Source organism: Artemia franciscana, chromosome 3 (genome assembly GCF_032884065.1).
Source record: "Artemia franciscana chromosome 3, ASM3288406v1, whole genome shotgun sequence".
NCBI classification, from domain to species: Eukaryota; Metazoa; Arthropoda; class Branchiopoda; order Anostraca; family Artemiidae; genus Artemia; species Artemia franciscana.
In genome coordinates, this window is record NC_088865.1 from 29032471 (window position 1) to 29046992 (window position 14522).

Genomic DNA, 14522 nt, shown 5'->3' on the forward strand with positions numbered 1-14522 from the left:
CTGAAGCCGGCTGATCAGACGTAATCGGAGATTCAAGATTTTCCAATGTTTTTCGCTCAGAATGGAAACTGATTAAATATTCTTTTTGTGAAATTGTAAAATATTACTGTCAATTTTCATTATAATCTTTCCTCTGTCCATTTGGTGTATGAATTTTTTTTTATGACAACTACATTGGTTTCCTACGCGAATGCTTACCAGCACTCAATAACGCTTAGTGGTTTTTATGCTAAATATATAATTTGGGCTATATATTTGCACATTAGAGGGGGGAGAGGGCAGTTGAGGGAAGTTATAGTTCCACTGCATTCAAAATGCTGTATACAGAATCGAATAAAAATGACTATAGATAAATAAGTAAAATCAAAAAGAACAAAAACGGTAATGATTACTCAGCTAAAATTGACAACAAATAACAATCGCCAAAAAATAAAGTGAAGCCCTACAAGACTTTCAAAGTATTTCCTACAAAGTAATTCTCTTTTTATTTCTTAGTATATTAAGCCTAGTCAACTTAAGGATTTACAGTTAGCATTTTGGTATTACGATTGTGATTCACGTGTTTTGTCGTCCCCTCTTGTTCACTCGCTTCTTCTTCTTTTACTGCCTCAAAAGTTTTATTATTTTTTTCGCAGTTCAATGTGGCAACACTGACTATTTTTATAGTCCTGTCCTAAATATTTTGTGTTCCTGAAGCTAAAATATTCGTTTCTGCAATCTAAATGTTTCTACAATCAAATTAATCGAAAATAAAATAAAAGATCTTCAATTGTGAGCTTTGTGACTCACCATTACCTTGTTTAAAGTGGTCATTTGTGAAACAAATCTTATTGGTTGCGTATCAGGAAATAGAGAATAATTGGTATCGTAATTGTAGAGAAACACTGTAAGCAATTCACTTAATTTGTTGTTTAAATTTGTTTGAATTGTTTGACTTCATTGATTATGTCTGAAATTGGTGAATATCCGAAATGCCTTTTTTCTCCTTGGGTTTAGTCAGCGTTACCAGTCAACTTTTTTATGGCACTTGGTATTAACTTAACCGAATTAATTTGGTTAATTCGTAAAAAATAAAAAAATGAAGTATTTTTAACTTATGAGCGGGTGATGGGATCTTAATGAAATTTGATCTTTGGAATGATATTGTGTCTCAGAGCTCTTACTTTAAATCCCGACCGGATCTGATGACATTGGGGGGAGTTGGAGGGGGGAAACCTAAAATCTTGGAAAACACTTAGAGTGGAGGGATCGGGATGAAACTTGATGGGAAAAATAAGCACAAGTCCCAGATACATGATTGGCATAATCGGAACGGATCCGCTCTCTTTGGGATAGTTGGGGGGGGGGGGGTAATTCTGAAAAATTAGGAAAAATGAGGTATTTTTAAGTTACGAACGGGTGATTGGATCTCAATGAAATTTGTGTTTAGAAGGATATCGTGTCTTAGAGCTCTTATTTTAAAGCTTGACCGGATCTGGTGACGTTGGTGGGGGGAGTTGGGAGGGGGGAACCTAAAACTTGGAAAACACTTAGAGTGGAGGGATCGGGATGAAACTTGGTTGGAAAAATAATCACGAGTCCTAGATACATGATTGAAATAACCGGAACGGATCCGCTCTCTTTGGGGTAGTTGGGGGAGGGGTTAATTCTGAAAAAAATATAGAAAAAATGAGGTATTTTTAACTTACGAACGGGTGATCGGATCTCAATGAAATTTGATATTTAGAAGGATATCGTGTCTCAAAGCAATTATTTTAAATCCTGGCCGGATCTGCTGACATGAACCGGATCTGGAAAACACTTAGATTGGAGGGATCGGGATGAAACGTGGTGGGGAAAATAATCAGAAGTCCTACATACGTGATTTACATAATTGGAACGGATCCGCTCTATTGGGGGTGTTAATTCTGAAAAATAAGAAAAAATGACGTATTTTTACCTTACGAAGGAGTGATCGGATCTTCATGAAACTTCATATTTAGAAGGACCTCGTAACTTAGATCTCTTATTTTTAAATCTCAACTGGATCAAGCGTAATTGGGGGGGGGGGGGAAACGGAAATTTTTGAAAATACTTAAAGCGGTGAGATCAGGATGAAACTGGATGGGAAGAATAGAAACCTGTCTAAGATACTTGACTGACATAACCGGACCGAATCTGCTCTCTTCGGTGGAAAGGGGGAGGGGTAATTTTGCAAATTGAGGTATTTGTAACTTACGAAAGGGTGACCAGATCTTAACGAAATTTGATATTTAGAAGGATCTTGTGCTTTAAAGTTCTGATTTAAAATTCCGACCAGATCCTGTGACATTGGGGGGAGCTGGAGGGGGAAACCGGAATTTTTGGAAAACGTGAAAATTGGGGTATTTTTATCTTACGAATAGATAATCGGATCTTAATGAAATTTGATTTTTAGAAGGAATTCATGTTTCAGAGCTCTTATTTCAAATCCCGACCAGATCTTTTGACATTGGGGGGAGTTGGAGGGGGAAATCTTGGAAAAACCCTTGGAGTGGAGGAATCGGGATGAAGCTTGGTGGATAGAATAAATAAATGTCCTTGATACGTGATTGACAGAATCGTACTGGATTTGCTCTCTTTGGGGGAGTTGGGGGGAGGAGTTCAGTGATTTGGCGAGTTTGGTGCTTCTGGACGTGCTAGGACGATGAAAATTGGTAGGCGTGTCAGGGAGCTGCACAATTTGACTTGATAAAGTCGTTTTCCCAGATTCGACCATCTGGTCGAAAATTATTAAGGAAAAATAAGGAAAAATTAGAAAAAATTAGGTATTTATAACTTACGAGTGGGTGATCGGATCTTAATGAATTTTGATATTTAGAAGAACATCGTGACTCAGAGCTCTTATTTTAAATCCTGACCGGCATTAAGCCTCTTATTTTCCTTTTTAATCAATGTATTGATTCATAGAATTTTGTTAGAGCTCATACTATATGATCTCTTGGCTCTTAGCTCTTCTTGCCTCGTCACAAGTGCCATATGAGCTCTTAGCTCTTGTTAGTTTTAAGCAAGGTTTGATGATTACAGGTTGGGTTTTAAACTCATTTCTGGGATTTATAACCTAATTTAACATAACCTAACCTAACTAACTTTTACCATCAAAGCTTGCATAAGACTGAAAAACCTGATTCGTAAAGCTAATTGAATCCAAGTAAAGAAAAGGGAATTTCGGATATTCACCCGTGAAAGTTGACATTAACCAGATTTTTGACATTCACAGTAACAAAGATAAAAAAAAAGGTTTTGGCGAAATATAGGGTGAGGGGATTAGTATTTGTTTCTTTTCTTAAGTGAACGTACAAAATCAGATATTTTCTAGAATTTAGGGGGAAACTGCTGCTTTTCTTATCAGTCCTATCTGTGTAGGATAATGTTCACTCACCATGTAGTTCTATCAGGTTCTGTAAACAATGTGTGACTTAGGTGCATGCATATTGATAAATTATTTTAAACTTTAGAGTCGCTGGATTTGGACGTGGTCCCTATTCAAAGCAAGAAAACTGCAGGGGCCAAGATTGATAACTTGGGAAAAAGAAAAGTTGTTGAAGAAATCGAAGCCGCCGATACCGCAAAAGAAGAAGTCACTGTACAAAGTAAAAGAATGATGCGGAATAAGCATGATGATTTGGAGGAAAAGGAAATTGCAAGCTCAGCTAAAACTAAGGCCACTTCTAAACGACAGGCAAAAACTACACGTATTACATCAGCCAAAGCAGCAGAGGGTCACCTTGCCTCTTCAAAAGAAGAGGTTTCTCCTGCTAAACCGTCTCTCAGGAAGACACGAAGTAAAAAGGCCCTGGAATCAGAAAAAAAAGAAAAGAAAGTTCTGACAAATAGTAAGTTCTATAAGACCAAGCTAAAACGACTGTGAGTTTTATCTCTGGCCAACTTCTGCCATCTACGTTTCTTTGGGGAGGAAATAGAAGCAAAGACAATATTAGATATTATCCAATAAATCTTGTAAAGGGTTTTGAATTCGTTCATATATAATATTTGTGTCTATAAAATTTGTCAGTTTGACTAATTTGAAGCATCTCTAATTATATATACTTAATAGTCAATGTAAGGTTAAAAAACGCAAATAAGATTTCCTTATTTCTCAATTTTATGAAACTATTAAATAAGTTTAATTCTGAAAAATAAATGCAATTGTGCTATTTACTCAAATATATCTGTTTAAACATAAGTTTTTGCTTAGGTTTTGTTTAAATTTTTATACTGCTATAAAGATAGATGTTAGAGGAATATTTTAAATTAATAAAATGTTTGTTCCCGTATCACGCTGCAGGAATGCACTGCAGGGCCGACGCAGGGACCTTAGTAGTCCAGAAGCGTCTTTAATTCTTAAATAAGAATTTATCCATTAATCCTTGCAAAGCGTTTTGAACTTGTTCTAATTAAAAATTTGTCAGTTGGTAAGTACCTCTAATCATATGTGTTTAATAGTCAATGTAAGGTTAGAAAACGCAAATTGAGTGTCCTTGTTTCTCAATTTTATGAAAACTCTAATAAATTTGATCCAGAAATAATTGTAATTGTGCTGTTCATTCAAATATCTCTGTTTAAATATAAATTTTTGCTTAAATTTTGTTATAAAATAGATGTTAACTTTTAGATGTTAAGGATGTTATAGATGTTTATCTTAAACTTATCTTAAACTTTTGGAATATTTTTTTTTTTAATTCGAGGAGGAAATGGAAGCCACGACAGTATTAAATATTATCCACTAAACCTTGCAAAGCATTTTCAACTCGTTCATTTGCAATCTTTGCGTCTATAAAATTTGCAAGTCTGGAAGCGTCTCGAATCACATGTACTTAATAGCCAATGTAAGGTTAAAGAAAACGCAAATTGAATTTCGTTGTTTTTCAATTTTATGAAAGCTATTCAATAAATTTGATCCGGAAATAATTTTAATTGTGCTATTTATTCAAATATATCTGTTTAAATATAAGTTCTTGCTTAGGTTTTGTTTAAATTTTCATATTTGTTATGAAAATAGATATTTTGAGAAATATTTGAAAATAATAAAATATTTGTTTAAAAGTTGAGGAAGAAATGGAAGCCACCAATAAAGGAAAGAAAGTTCGAAATGTTCCAAGTAATAAGATGACCCGAGCCAAAACTGATGAATCGAAGAAAGAGGAAGTTCCAAGAGGAACTTTAACTCCAACTACCCCAAAGCTAGGGGCCAAAAGATCACACGGTCAGTTAGCTAAACCATCACAGGATCATGCCGTATCTACCAAAAACCCAGTCGTTCCTGGTAAACCATCTCTTATGAAAACGCGAAGTAATAAGGGCATGCAATCAAAACCAAAGGAAAAAAAAGTCTCTACAAGACGTAAGTTTATAATACTAAGCTAAGGAATTGTTGATTTTATCTCTATTGTCACCTACTCTATCCATGAAGTTATCTTTCCTTTCTTCTTATATAACTTCTTCCTTTTTTTGCATTCTTTCTGTCTTAGAATGAAGAAAGAGAGTGAGAATTTAGACAGAGCTAAGTTGTTGGGACAGGAGAAGAGCTAAGTCTTGTAATACTATCTAATACTTTTTATGCCTATAATATAATACAATATTATTATTACTTATAATATAGTCTAATACTTATTATGCTTATTGTTATAATATAATATTATTGCTTATACTATAGTCTAATATATATTATAAGTATCGGAGTCCGTTGTCCATATCCCTTTCCTTACGTTTTTAAGTCAAGATGCTGCTAAACTCAATCCTATACATTGCGGACTATGGATATGATTGACATTGATACGACAAGAACAACGCAGATATTTGTATTTATATATCTATGGTATTTATTTATTATTATAGATATTTATATTTTTATTTATATTTGTGTATTATACGGTCCGTAAAGACTTCAAAGTTCACCTTTCGCTTTCCCTGTGGGTAACATTCTTTCTTTCTCAGCCTTTCTATCTCTGTTTTGTAGGTTGTTAAAAAGCCATACAGGCATGAGAAAGCACAGTTCATGCTTCACATCTTATGGAGAATTAGCTTGTATTATTATGTTTAAGTTATAATGGCTAATTTTAGCTCAGACGAGATTGCCAAAGATTTAGAGACTACAGAAATTAAAAGAACGTAAATTAAAAGAAAATTTGACAAAATTATGCCATTCATTGGGGTATGGATTAAGTGATCTGCTAAGAATGTCATTGCAAACCATGAACTAGATGACCTCTATTCCCCTTTGAATCTAAATGCTTGACAAAATACCTTCCCGGGACATACTTTAAAAAATGAGTGCATCACATTTACAAAATCAATACAATTATCTTATCTTAAAAGTAATCATCTTAAAACTATCATTATCTTAAAAATTGTCTTAAAAAACAATGGAAAATAATTTGATATGATATATTAGTATTTGTACCTTAATTACGTAGCTTATTAAAGGGGCGTAGAGGAACAATATACGGAAGGTATTCTTGCAAACCTCCAGTTAATGATTTTGAACCTTGATTATTACAATGATGTTGTTTTACACCTCCGATTTTTCTACGCAAGAAGTGACACCAAAAGTGTTTCTCAGTGCTATATTATAATAACGAATGGTAGAATTGATAAACATCACGTAGATATGAGGGATAGTTTTCAAATAAGCCATTAAACATATCTCTTAAAAGTTCTGTTAGCCGACTAGTCCCAGCTTTTCCACTTGAGACATGGCACAAAAAGTTCCATTTTTAGTGCCAGTTGGAACTTGCTGAAGATTGAATTTATATGAAGGACGTAGATATGAGCAATATCTTTTATGAGCTATAAAAAATTTGTTTCCGATGTTCTGGTAGCCTGCTAATGCCACCGGCCTTAAGAAATGGCCCACAAAGTGCCATTGTCGTGCCGTTTGACACTTGCAGATGGCAGAATTTATAAAAAGCACGTAGATATGAGAAATAGCTTTTTAACGACCCATTAAGCATCTCTCTATGCTGTTCTGGTAGCCCGCTAGGCCTGTTGAAAAAAAAGAGAGACAGATCAGTGCTATCGATGCAAAAAAGTGATTTTCCTTGTTGTTCACGGAGTGGGACTGCAATTTCTCTTTTTGAGGTTTTCGCCAATGCTGATTTCAATAGTACACTTTTCATTTTGATCTGACGCCATTTTGGAGGGGTTTCAGGCTTTTTTTGAAATCGCTATAAATTTATTTTTGCAATCAACTTTTAATTTTAAGACGAACCGAAACATTAGTTACCATTCCTGAGTTATTGTCAGATGGCATTTTTTTTACTAGGCAGTTTTTTTTCTTCAACAAGAGCCAAGAGCTCATATGGCACTTGAGACGAGGTCGGAACCTAAAATTAGACTCGGTACTAGAGTTATCGATTTCATCGTCCTAGCACGTCAACAAGCACCGAACTCGCCAAAGCACTAGAAATCCTGGTCAAAGTTAAAGCCAATTTTTCAAAGTCAAGTTTGGGTGACCCCGCTACCATATTTACGTTAGAAATTCTTGATCTTTTTTCAGCTAAGTTCTTAGCAACTCAGGCCAGTGGCCTTGGAGTAGTTTTCATAATTGTAGATATTTGTGCGTCCAATTTCAAGTGAATCCGGTCCATTTCTTGCTAAAGGGTGCTGGAGGTCGGAAATAGCTTACGCTTCACTGATATATCCGTTCTTTCTGGGTTTTTGGCCCAAAAGTACTTGTCCCAGATGTTTTAAGCGGATCAAAGCACTTTCGTACAAATGCAGGGGGAACGGGTGAACACCTTAGAAAGTTGTCATAGTGCTCTTAGCTTCTTTTTTCTTTATTTTTTTTTTCAAGTAGAAAAAATGAAATGAAACTAATAAAAAAAAAGGTAAAAACTTAAGGTAGTGGTTGTTTTAAACAATCGTCAATGTGTCAGAAATAATTTTTTCTTTGTGAAATGCTCTTAACCTTCGTACCTTTGAAGTTGTGGCCAAAAATGGAATTATTTTTCAGAATGAAATCCCTTTGTGTATATTAGTATCTCATCATTATTTTATGAACACTATTATCATTTTTGCTTAAACTGTTTTTATAGGCTGGAAGAAATATTACGCTAATATAACATTTTATTTTATGAACCCCCATCTATCATTAGATCTGTATAACCCAGATATCGGTTATTTCTTGTGAATTTAAATATAATTTGGTATTGTGCCAATTTTTGGGGTCTGTCTCAATATGACATCCTTTCATATATATTCACTGAATTTACGGCCGAAAAGGAAATTATTTTTCAGAATATAAGAAGTTATAAATCGAATATAGTTTCATCTCCTGTGATACAAGTTAATAATAAAATCTGGTGAACAAGTATGAACTAACATATTTCATTAGGATTCAATGGAAACAAAGTTTGTTGAGATTACTACTACTGCTGCTGACAACTCACTGCAACACCAAGCCGCCCGAGCCCAACACAGCTGCATACCCTCCTCATTCAAAGTTTCACTCTTTACTAATCATATGGTGTTCCAATTTTCTTTACATCGTTCCTTATAAACGTCTTCCCTCCCTATTTAAGAACAACCTGCTTTCGTTTGAGTCCTGAAGGATGGCCAAGAAGTACAGTCTTTGGCAATATATCAAATTGTCAATTCATAAAACCTTCATCCGTGAAACGGTCCCTGCCATCTTGGCCTTTTTCATTATAGCTCTAAAAGTGGGATCGGACCACATTTCTCATACAGCTGGCTGTTTTACGTGTGGCCAATCAAACAGGTACCTGAAAATATTCGAAGACAAATCCTTTGAAAAACATTTAACAAATTTTTCTCTGCCTTTCAAAATGCCCACGGTTCAGAACCACACTTGACCACTGTCATTACCGTAGCTTCAAATATTATAATCTTGGGTCGGAGACCAATCTCCCTATTCTTCCAAACTTCTTTCACCTGTAAAAAATTCCTCGGGCCTTGACTATTAAACTTTTAACTACTTCACCGCATTCACCACTTTTGTTAACAATACTACCCAGGCAAGAAAAGTCATCCACTTTATCGATCTTCTCGTTGCCTAATATCTCCAGAAGAAAGTAAGGGGTGTAGAGAAGGCATTGTAAGTATGAATCAAGGAAGTGTGAAATGGAGGTCTTTCATATATTTGGATGATGTAGTCAGATGGCTTAACAGTAAGAGAGTGTATTGGTATGTTAAGAACTGAAAGTAAGTGGTCAGTCTGGACTAGCTGTGGTTAAAATTAGGAATAGGGATCAATTAATGACAAGAAAAATGTTAAAAGAGGAAGTCAGAACATTATAAGGACATTTTAAATTGTGATAAAGCTGTAGGAATGACATATAAAATAATCGTAGGCTCTTATCCTAGAGTCTACCAACATCATACGTCCCGAGAGGTATTCACCCTTCCTAAATTTCTGCTTTAGGTTGACGACTTTAATTTGTATTATAGTTTTGATTGCATATCCAAGGCAATTTTTTGCCTGTACATTTATGTTGATATTTTTTTTCTAATTATCTCAGATGGCAGTTGTACTGTGTTGCGTTGCACTCGACTACTTTGTTCAAGTACAAACTTACGGTACTCGTACTTAACTTAAATATGTCTTTTTTTCTATTTTTTTTTTACTGTATACAAGTGTGTTACTTAAAAACCTAAGTGTCAAAATGAATGCACGCGAATCAAAATATACTCGAATGCATATACAAGTACTTTTTTGACAGTTTTTTTTCTATTTCTATATATTTAAAAATAGTTGTTTTTTTTTTGGCCCAAGCTAGAACAATCAAGGCCGGAATTTTCCCTATAACAGAATAGTTCAAATTTGGATGACTTTGAGCGTTTGTTTGTAAGAATATATTTATTTATTTAGTAGCGAATGAATGTAAATAATTGGACTAAATATGGATCACCGCATTCATATTTCAATGGACCTGCTAGATAAGTCGTCCCTACATTATCTATCTTCTATATAAATAAAAATAAGATGTTTGTTTGTGTGTCTGTTGACTGACGTCATGTTTGTGTGTCGACTGACGTCATGTTTGTCGACTGACGTCATTATAAGGATTGAGCTGTATGTCGTCATGAAGTTGTTTGTCGACTGACGTCATGTTTGTCGACTGACGAAATTACAGACCGGGACACAAATGACGACCGGGACACAGGGAATATAAATGACGACCGGGACACTCAAAGAGAAACTACAGACTGGGACACAAATAACGACCGGGACACAGGGAATATAAATGATGACCGGGACACAGGGACACAACTACAACGGGGACGCCGGGGGGCACAGGGGGGATATATAAATGACGACCGGGACACAGGGAATATTCGATTAGCAATCACCATCAACAAAGCTCAAGGGCAATCATTAGAATAATGAAGTATAGATCTGAATACGGATTGTTTTTCCCATAGACAATTATATTTTGCATTTTCAAGAGTCGGTAAACCTGACAATCTATTTATATGCACACACAATGGGACAGTGAAGAATGTTGTATATTCGCAAGTTTTACGTAGTTAAAAACATATATATATCTATCTATATTCACAGGTGGGACACAGGGACACAACTACAATGGTGCGTAACTAATATGGTGCGAAAAAAGCTACAAAAAAACCTAAAAAGAAGAAAGCTTAAAAAAAGGAAAAAATAAAAAAGGTAAAAAAAAGAAAACAAATGCTTAAAAAAAACTAAAAAAGCTGCAAAACTGAAAAAAAGAAAAACTAAAAAAGAAACTATATCTATATATATATAAAAATAAGTTGTATGTATACATGTTTGTTTGTTTGTGGGTTTGAATATGGCGTCATTACAAGTATATAAGGCTTTGTATATGACGTCATTATAAGATAACACTAAAGACCGGGACACAAATGACGACCGGGACACAGGGAATATAAATGACGACCGTGACACTCAAAGAGAAATTACAGACTGGGACACCGGGACACAAATGACGACCGGGACATAGGGAATATAAATGAAGACCGGGACACAACTACAACGGGGATGCTGGGGGGCACAGGGGGATATATAAATAACGACGGGGACACAGGGAATGTTCGATTAGCAATCATCATCAACAAAGCTCAAGGGCAGTCATTAGAATAATGAGGTATAGATCTGAATACGGATTGTTTTTTCCATGGACAATTATATGTTGCATGTTCGAGTCGGTAAACCTGACAATCTGTTTATATGCACAGACAATGGGACAGCGAAGAATTTTGTATATTCGCAAGTTTTACGTAGTTAAAAACATATATATATATATATATCTATCTATATTCACAGGTGGGACACAAGGACACAACTACAATGGCGCGTAACTAATATGGCGCGTAACGACTTACGCGCGGGGGGCTTTGGGGGGGTGTGAAGCGGCCCCCCCCCCAACAGCTAGTATATACATAAAAATAAGTTGTTTGTGTGTTGTGTTTTGACTGACGTCATGCATGTTTGTCGACTGACGTCATTATAAGGATTGAGCATTATGCCGTCATGAAGTTTTTTGTCAAGTCATGTTTGTCGACTGACAAAATTACAAACCGGGACATCGGGACACAAATGACGACCGGGACACAGGGACACCGGGACACAAATGACGACCGGGACAGAGGGAATATAAATGACGACCGGGACACTCAAAGAGAAATTACAGACCGGGACACAAATGACGACCGGGACACAGGTAATATAAATGACGACCGGGACACTCAAAGAGAAATTACAGACTGGGACACCGGGACACAGGGAATATAAATGACGACCGGGACACAACTACAACGGGGACGCCGGGGGGCACAGGGGGGAATATATAAATGACGACGGGGACACAGGGAATGTTCGATTAGCAATCACCATCAACAAAGCTCAAGGGCAATGATTAGAATAATGAAGTATAGATCTGAATACGGATTGTTTTTCCCATGGACAATTATATGTTGCATGTTCAAGACTCGGTAAACCTGATAATCTATTGATATGCACAGACAATGGGACATATATGGTGGGACACAGGGACACAACTACAATGGCGCGTAACGACTTACGCGCTCGGGGGGGGGGGCGCGAAGCGCCACCCCAACAGCTAGTATTACATAAAAAAGACATAGATTTTGCAACTTACTTTCTAATAAGCCCTTAAACAGCTCTTTATGTTATTCTAATTTCCATTTAACGATGACAAAAAAGAGGACGCATCAATACTAGAAGCCGTAACCTTCTTTTGTGGGGTTTTTGACAATGGCAATTCTTATGCTGCAGTTTTTTTCGATCTAATACCATTTTCGAGGGGGCTTAGGCTATTTTTGAAGTTTCTGTATATTTGTTTTTGCGATAAATTTTTAGCGTTAAAATAATTATTGTATGGCGATTGTCCCTACATTTAATTAAAATCATACTTACCAGTTCTGAGCCAGTTTCTATCGGTAGTTGTTCGTTTTTTTTTTGTTCAAAAAGTGCTTTTGAATATGTGGTTGCCATGGGCCGTAGTTAGCTGCAACCATGATATGCTTGTAACATGGATATAACAATCTATCTGCATTTGGGTAGGATTCTCTTTACTGAACCAGTAGTTAAATTTGGTTCTGTAAACAATGACTGAGCTAAGTGTGCGCATGTTGCTTAATCTATTTTGAAATTAGGGCCGCTAAATCTGGATGTGGTCTCCACTCAAGGCGAGAAGACAGTAAGGATCCAGGTTGATAATAGTTTGGCGAAAAGTACAGTGAGTGAAGAAATCACAGTCACCAATAGAAAGAAGGAAATTCCTATTGCCCAAAATAAAAGAGTGATGAGAAATAAACCTGATAATTTGAAGAAAACTAACACTAAAAATGAAGTTGAAACTATGGCTACGTCAAAAGTACAAGCCGAAACAGCAAGTGGTAGAAAAGGCAAAGAGTTAGATCCTGATGATGTTTCCCCTAAAGGCGAAGTTTCCCCTGCTAAGCCATCTTCTAAGAAGACACGGAATAAGAAAGGTTTGCGATCAGAACCAAAGAAGAAGGAATCCCCTAAACAAAGTAAGTATATAAGACTAAGCTAGAAAAATGTCAGTTTTATCACTTCACTTTCTTTGCATCATAGTAACCTGGGCCTTGGATTGACAAAGCTAACTGGGTAGAATTCATATCACTGAGTTATATTTCAATCACAGTAGTCACTTTTCAAGGGCTGAAGCCATAGTTCTTCTCATTGAAATATTCCTTTTGCGATTTAGTGATTCTTTGTTTCTTTCTACCGGATTTTTAAGAGACTAGTTGAAGCTATCTTCCGTTACCATACATTTCATACTTATTTCGTCTTTTCTCGTGCCCCTTACAATCTTTTATATTTTAAGACCATTTTCCAAATTTTTTGTTAACTAAAAAAACTTTATCATATCAAATTGTTTATTGTATCCATTAAAATTAAAGCAAAAAAAGTAAACACGACTAAGTGGATTGTAAGTAATTTTTCGCAAATGTTTCTTATAGTGGTTTTTTATCTTTTATGTCTTGGCAATTGGATAGGTTCTCAAAAGCACAGGATTCCTAAAAAAAAATGGATGTTTGGAAATTAGAAATTTTAACTTTAAACTTTGTTTTTGTCTAATTTTTCTCTTTTTTGTCAATAAGTACCGGTAAAGGTCTGTGAACTCCCACTCTCTCCCTCCCTTGAACGGTTTTTCTTACTATATAATTTTTGGATATGCCTGTGTGTTAAAAATTAGAAGATAGTATAAACAGGTAAATAGAAATAATGATGATTACTAATCGCAAAATACTGATTATTTACTGATGAAATATACGCGGTCCTCATGTTTGACATAACTGATCTAGTTGAAACGGATATTAAATTAGTGACATATTCTCAGAGCTCTTACTTCACTAATTAGATTTGCGATAGTAGGTGACGTCTCAAGTTACTCTGTAAATCTCTTGTTTACAAACTTACCGGCCTTGTTTCATTTATTCTGAACTATAATTTTTAATTTAGTTTGAATGTGATTGTAGAAAATTGCTTTATTTTATTTTCATCTATTTATCTTACGTAAAAAGATCAGTTTATTAAACAGTTTTGATCTGTCGCCAAATTGGTTGACCGTCATATGTCTTGATTAACTAGTATGAAAAGAAAACAGTAAGAGGGTAAAGCCGAACACCTTCGATTAAGTTTTAAGCAGTTAAATTAACTTAGTTACAGATAGACCATAATAAGAGGTTTAACCACCCTCAAAGTATGTTCTTTTTTTGGCTTGTAACCATGTCAGTTTTTTTTAGGTACAAAGGAAAAGCGACGCGCTACACCGCCTAAAAGAGCATTGCGCACTAGAAGATAAATTATTTTTCTATGTTTCTGTTTTTTTTTCTGTAATTCTCTTGTTTGTTTTTTTTAATTGTTTATTTGATCATTTTTCTATTAGTATTCATCAGCTTTTACATTTACTAGCGTTACAAATACAGGATTTTTCATGTGAATTTGCCCTTTCAGTTTGATTTATTTGTATTTTTAGTAGTGACTTTCAATAAAGCATTTAGATTTGGAA

The 14522-nt window shown here is 35.3% G+C and overlaps 1 protein-coding gene across 3 annotated transcripts in view; it reads left to right on the top strand.

Moving 5' to 3' along the window:
• LOC136025128 (proliferation marker protein Ki-67-like) overlaps positions 1–14522 on the top strand; it is a 75986-nt gene extending 61464 nt beyond the window's left edge. For all 3 annotated transcript variants that reach the window (XM_065700873.1, XM_065700874.1, XM_065700875.1), the window contains exons 11-14: positions 3477–3854; positions 5066–5362; positions 12637–13017; positions 14257–14522. In XM_065700873.1, the coding sequence (XP_065556945.1) occupies positions 3477–3854; positions 5066–5362; positions 12637–13017; positions 14257–14315 (1115 nt within the window). In that variant the 3' untranslated portion in view covers positions 14316–14522. The remainder of the gene's footprint in view (positions 1–3476; positions 3855–5065; positions 5363–12636; positions 13018–14256) is intronic.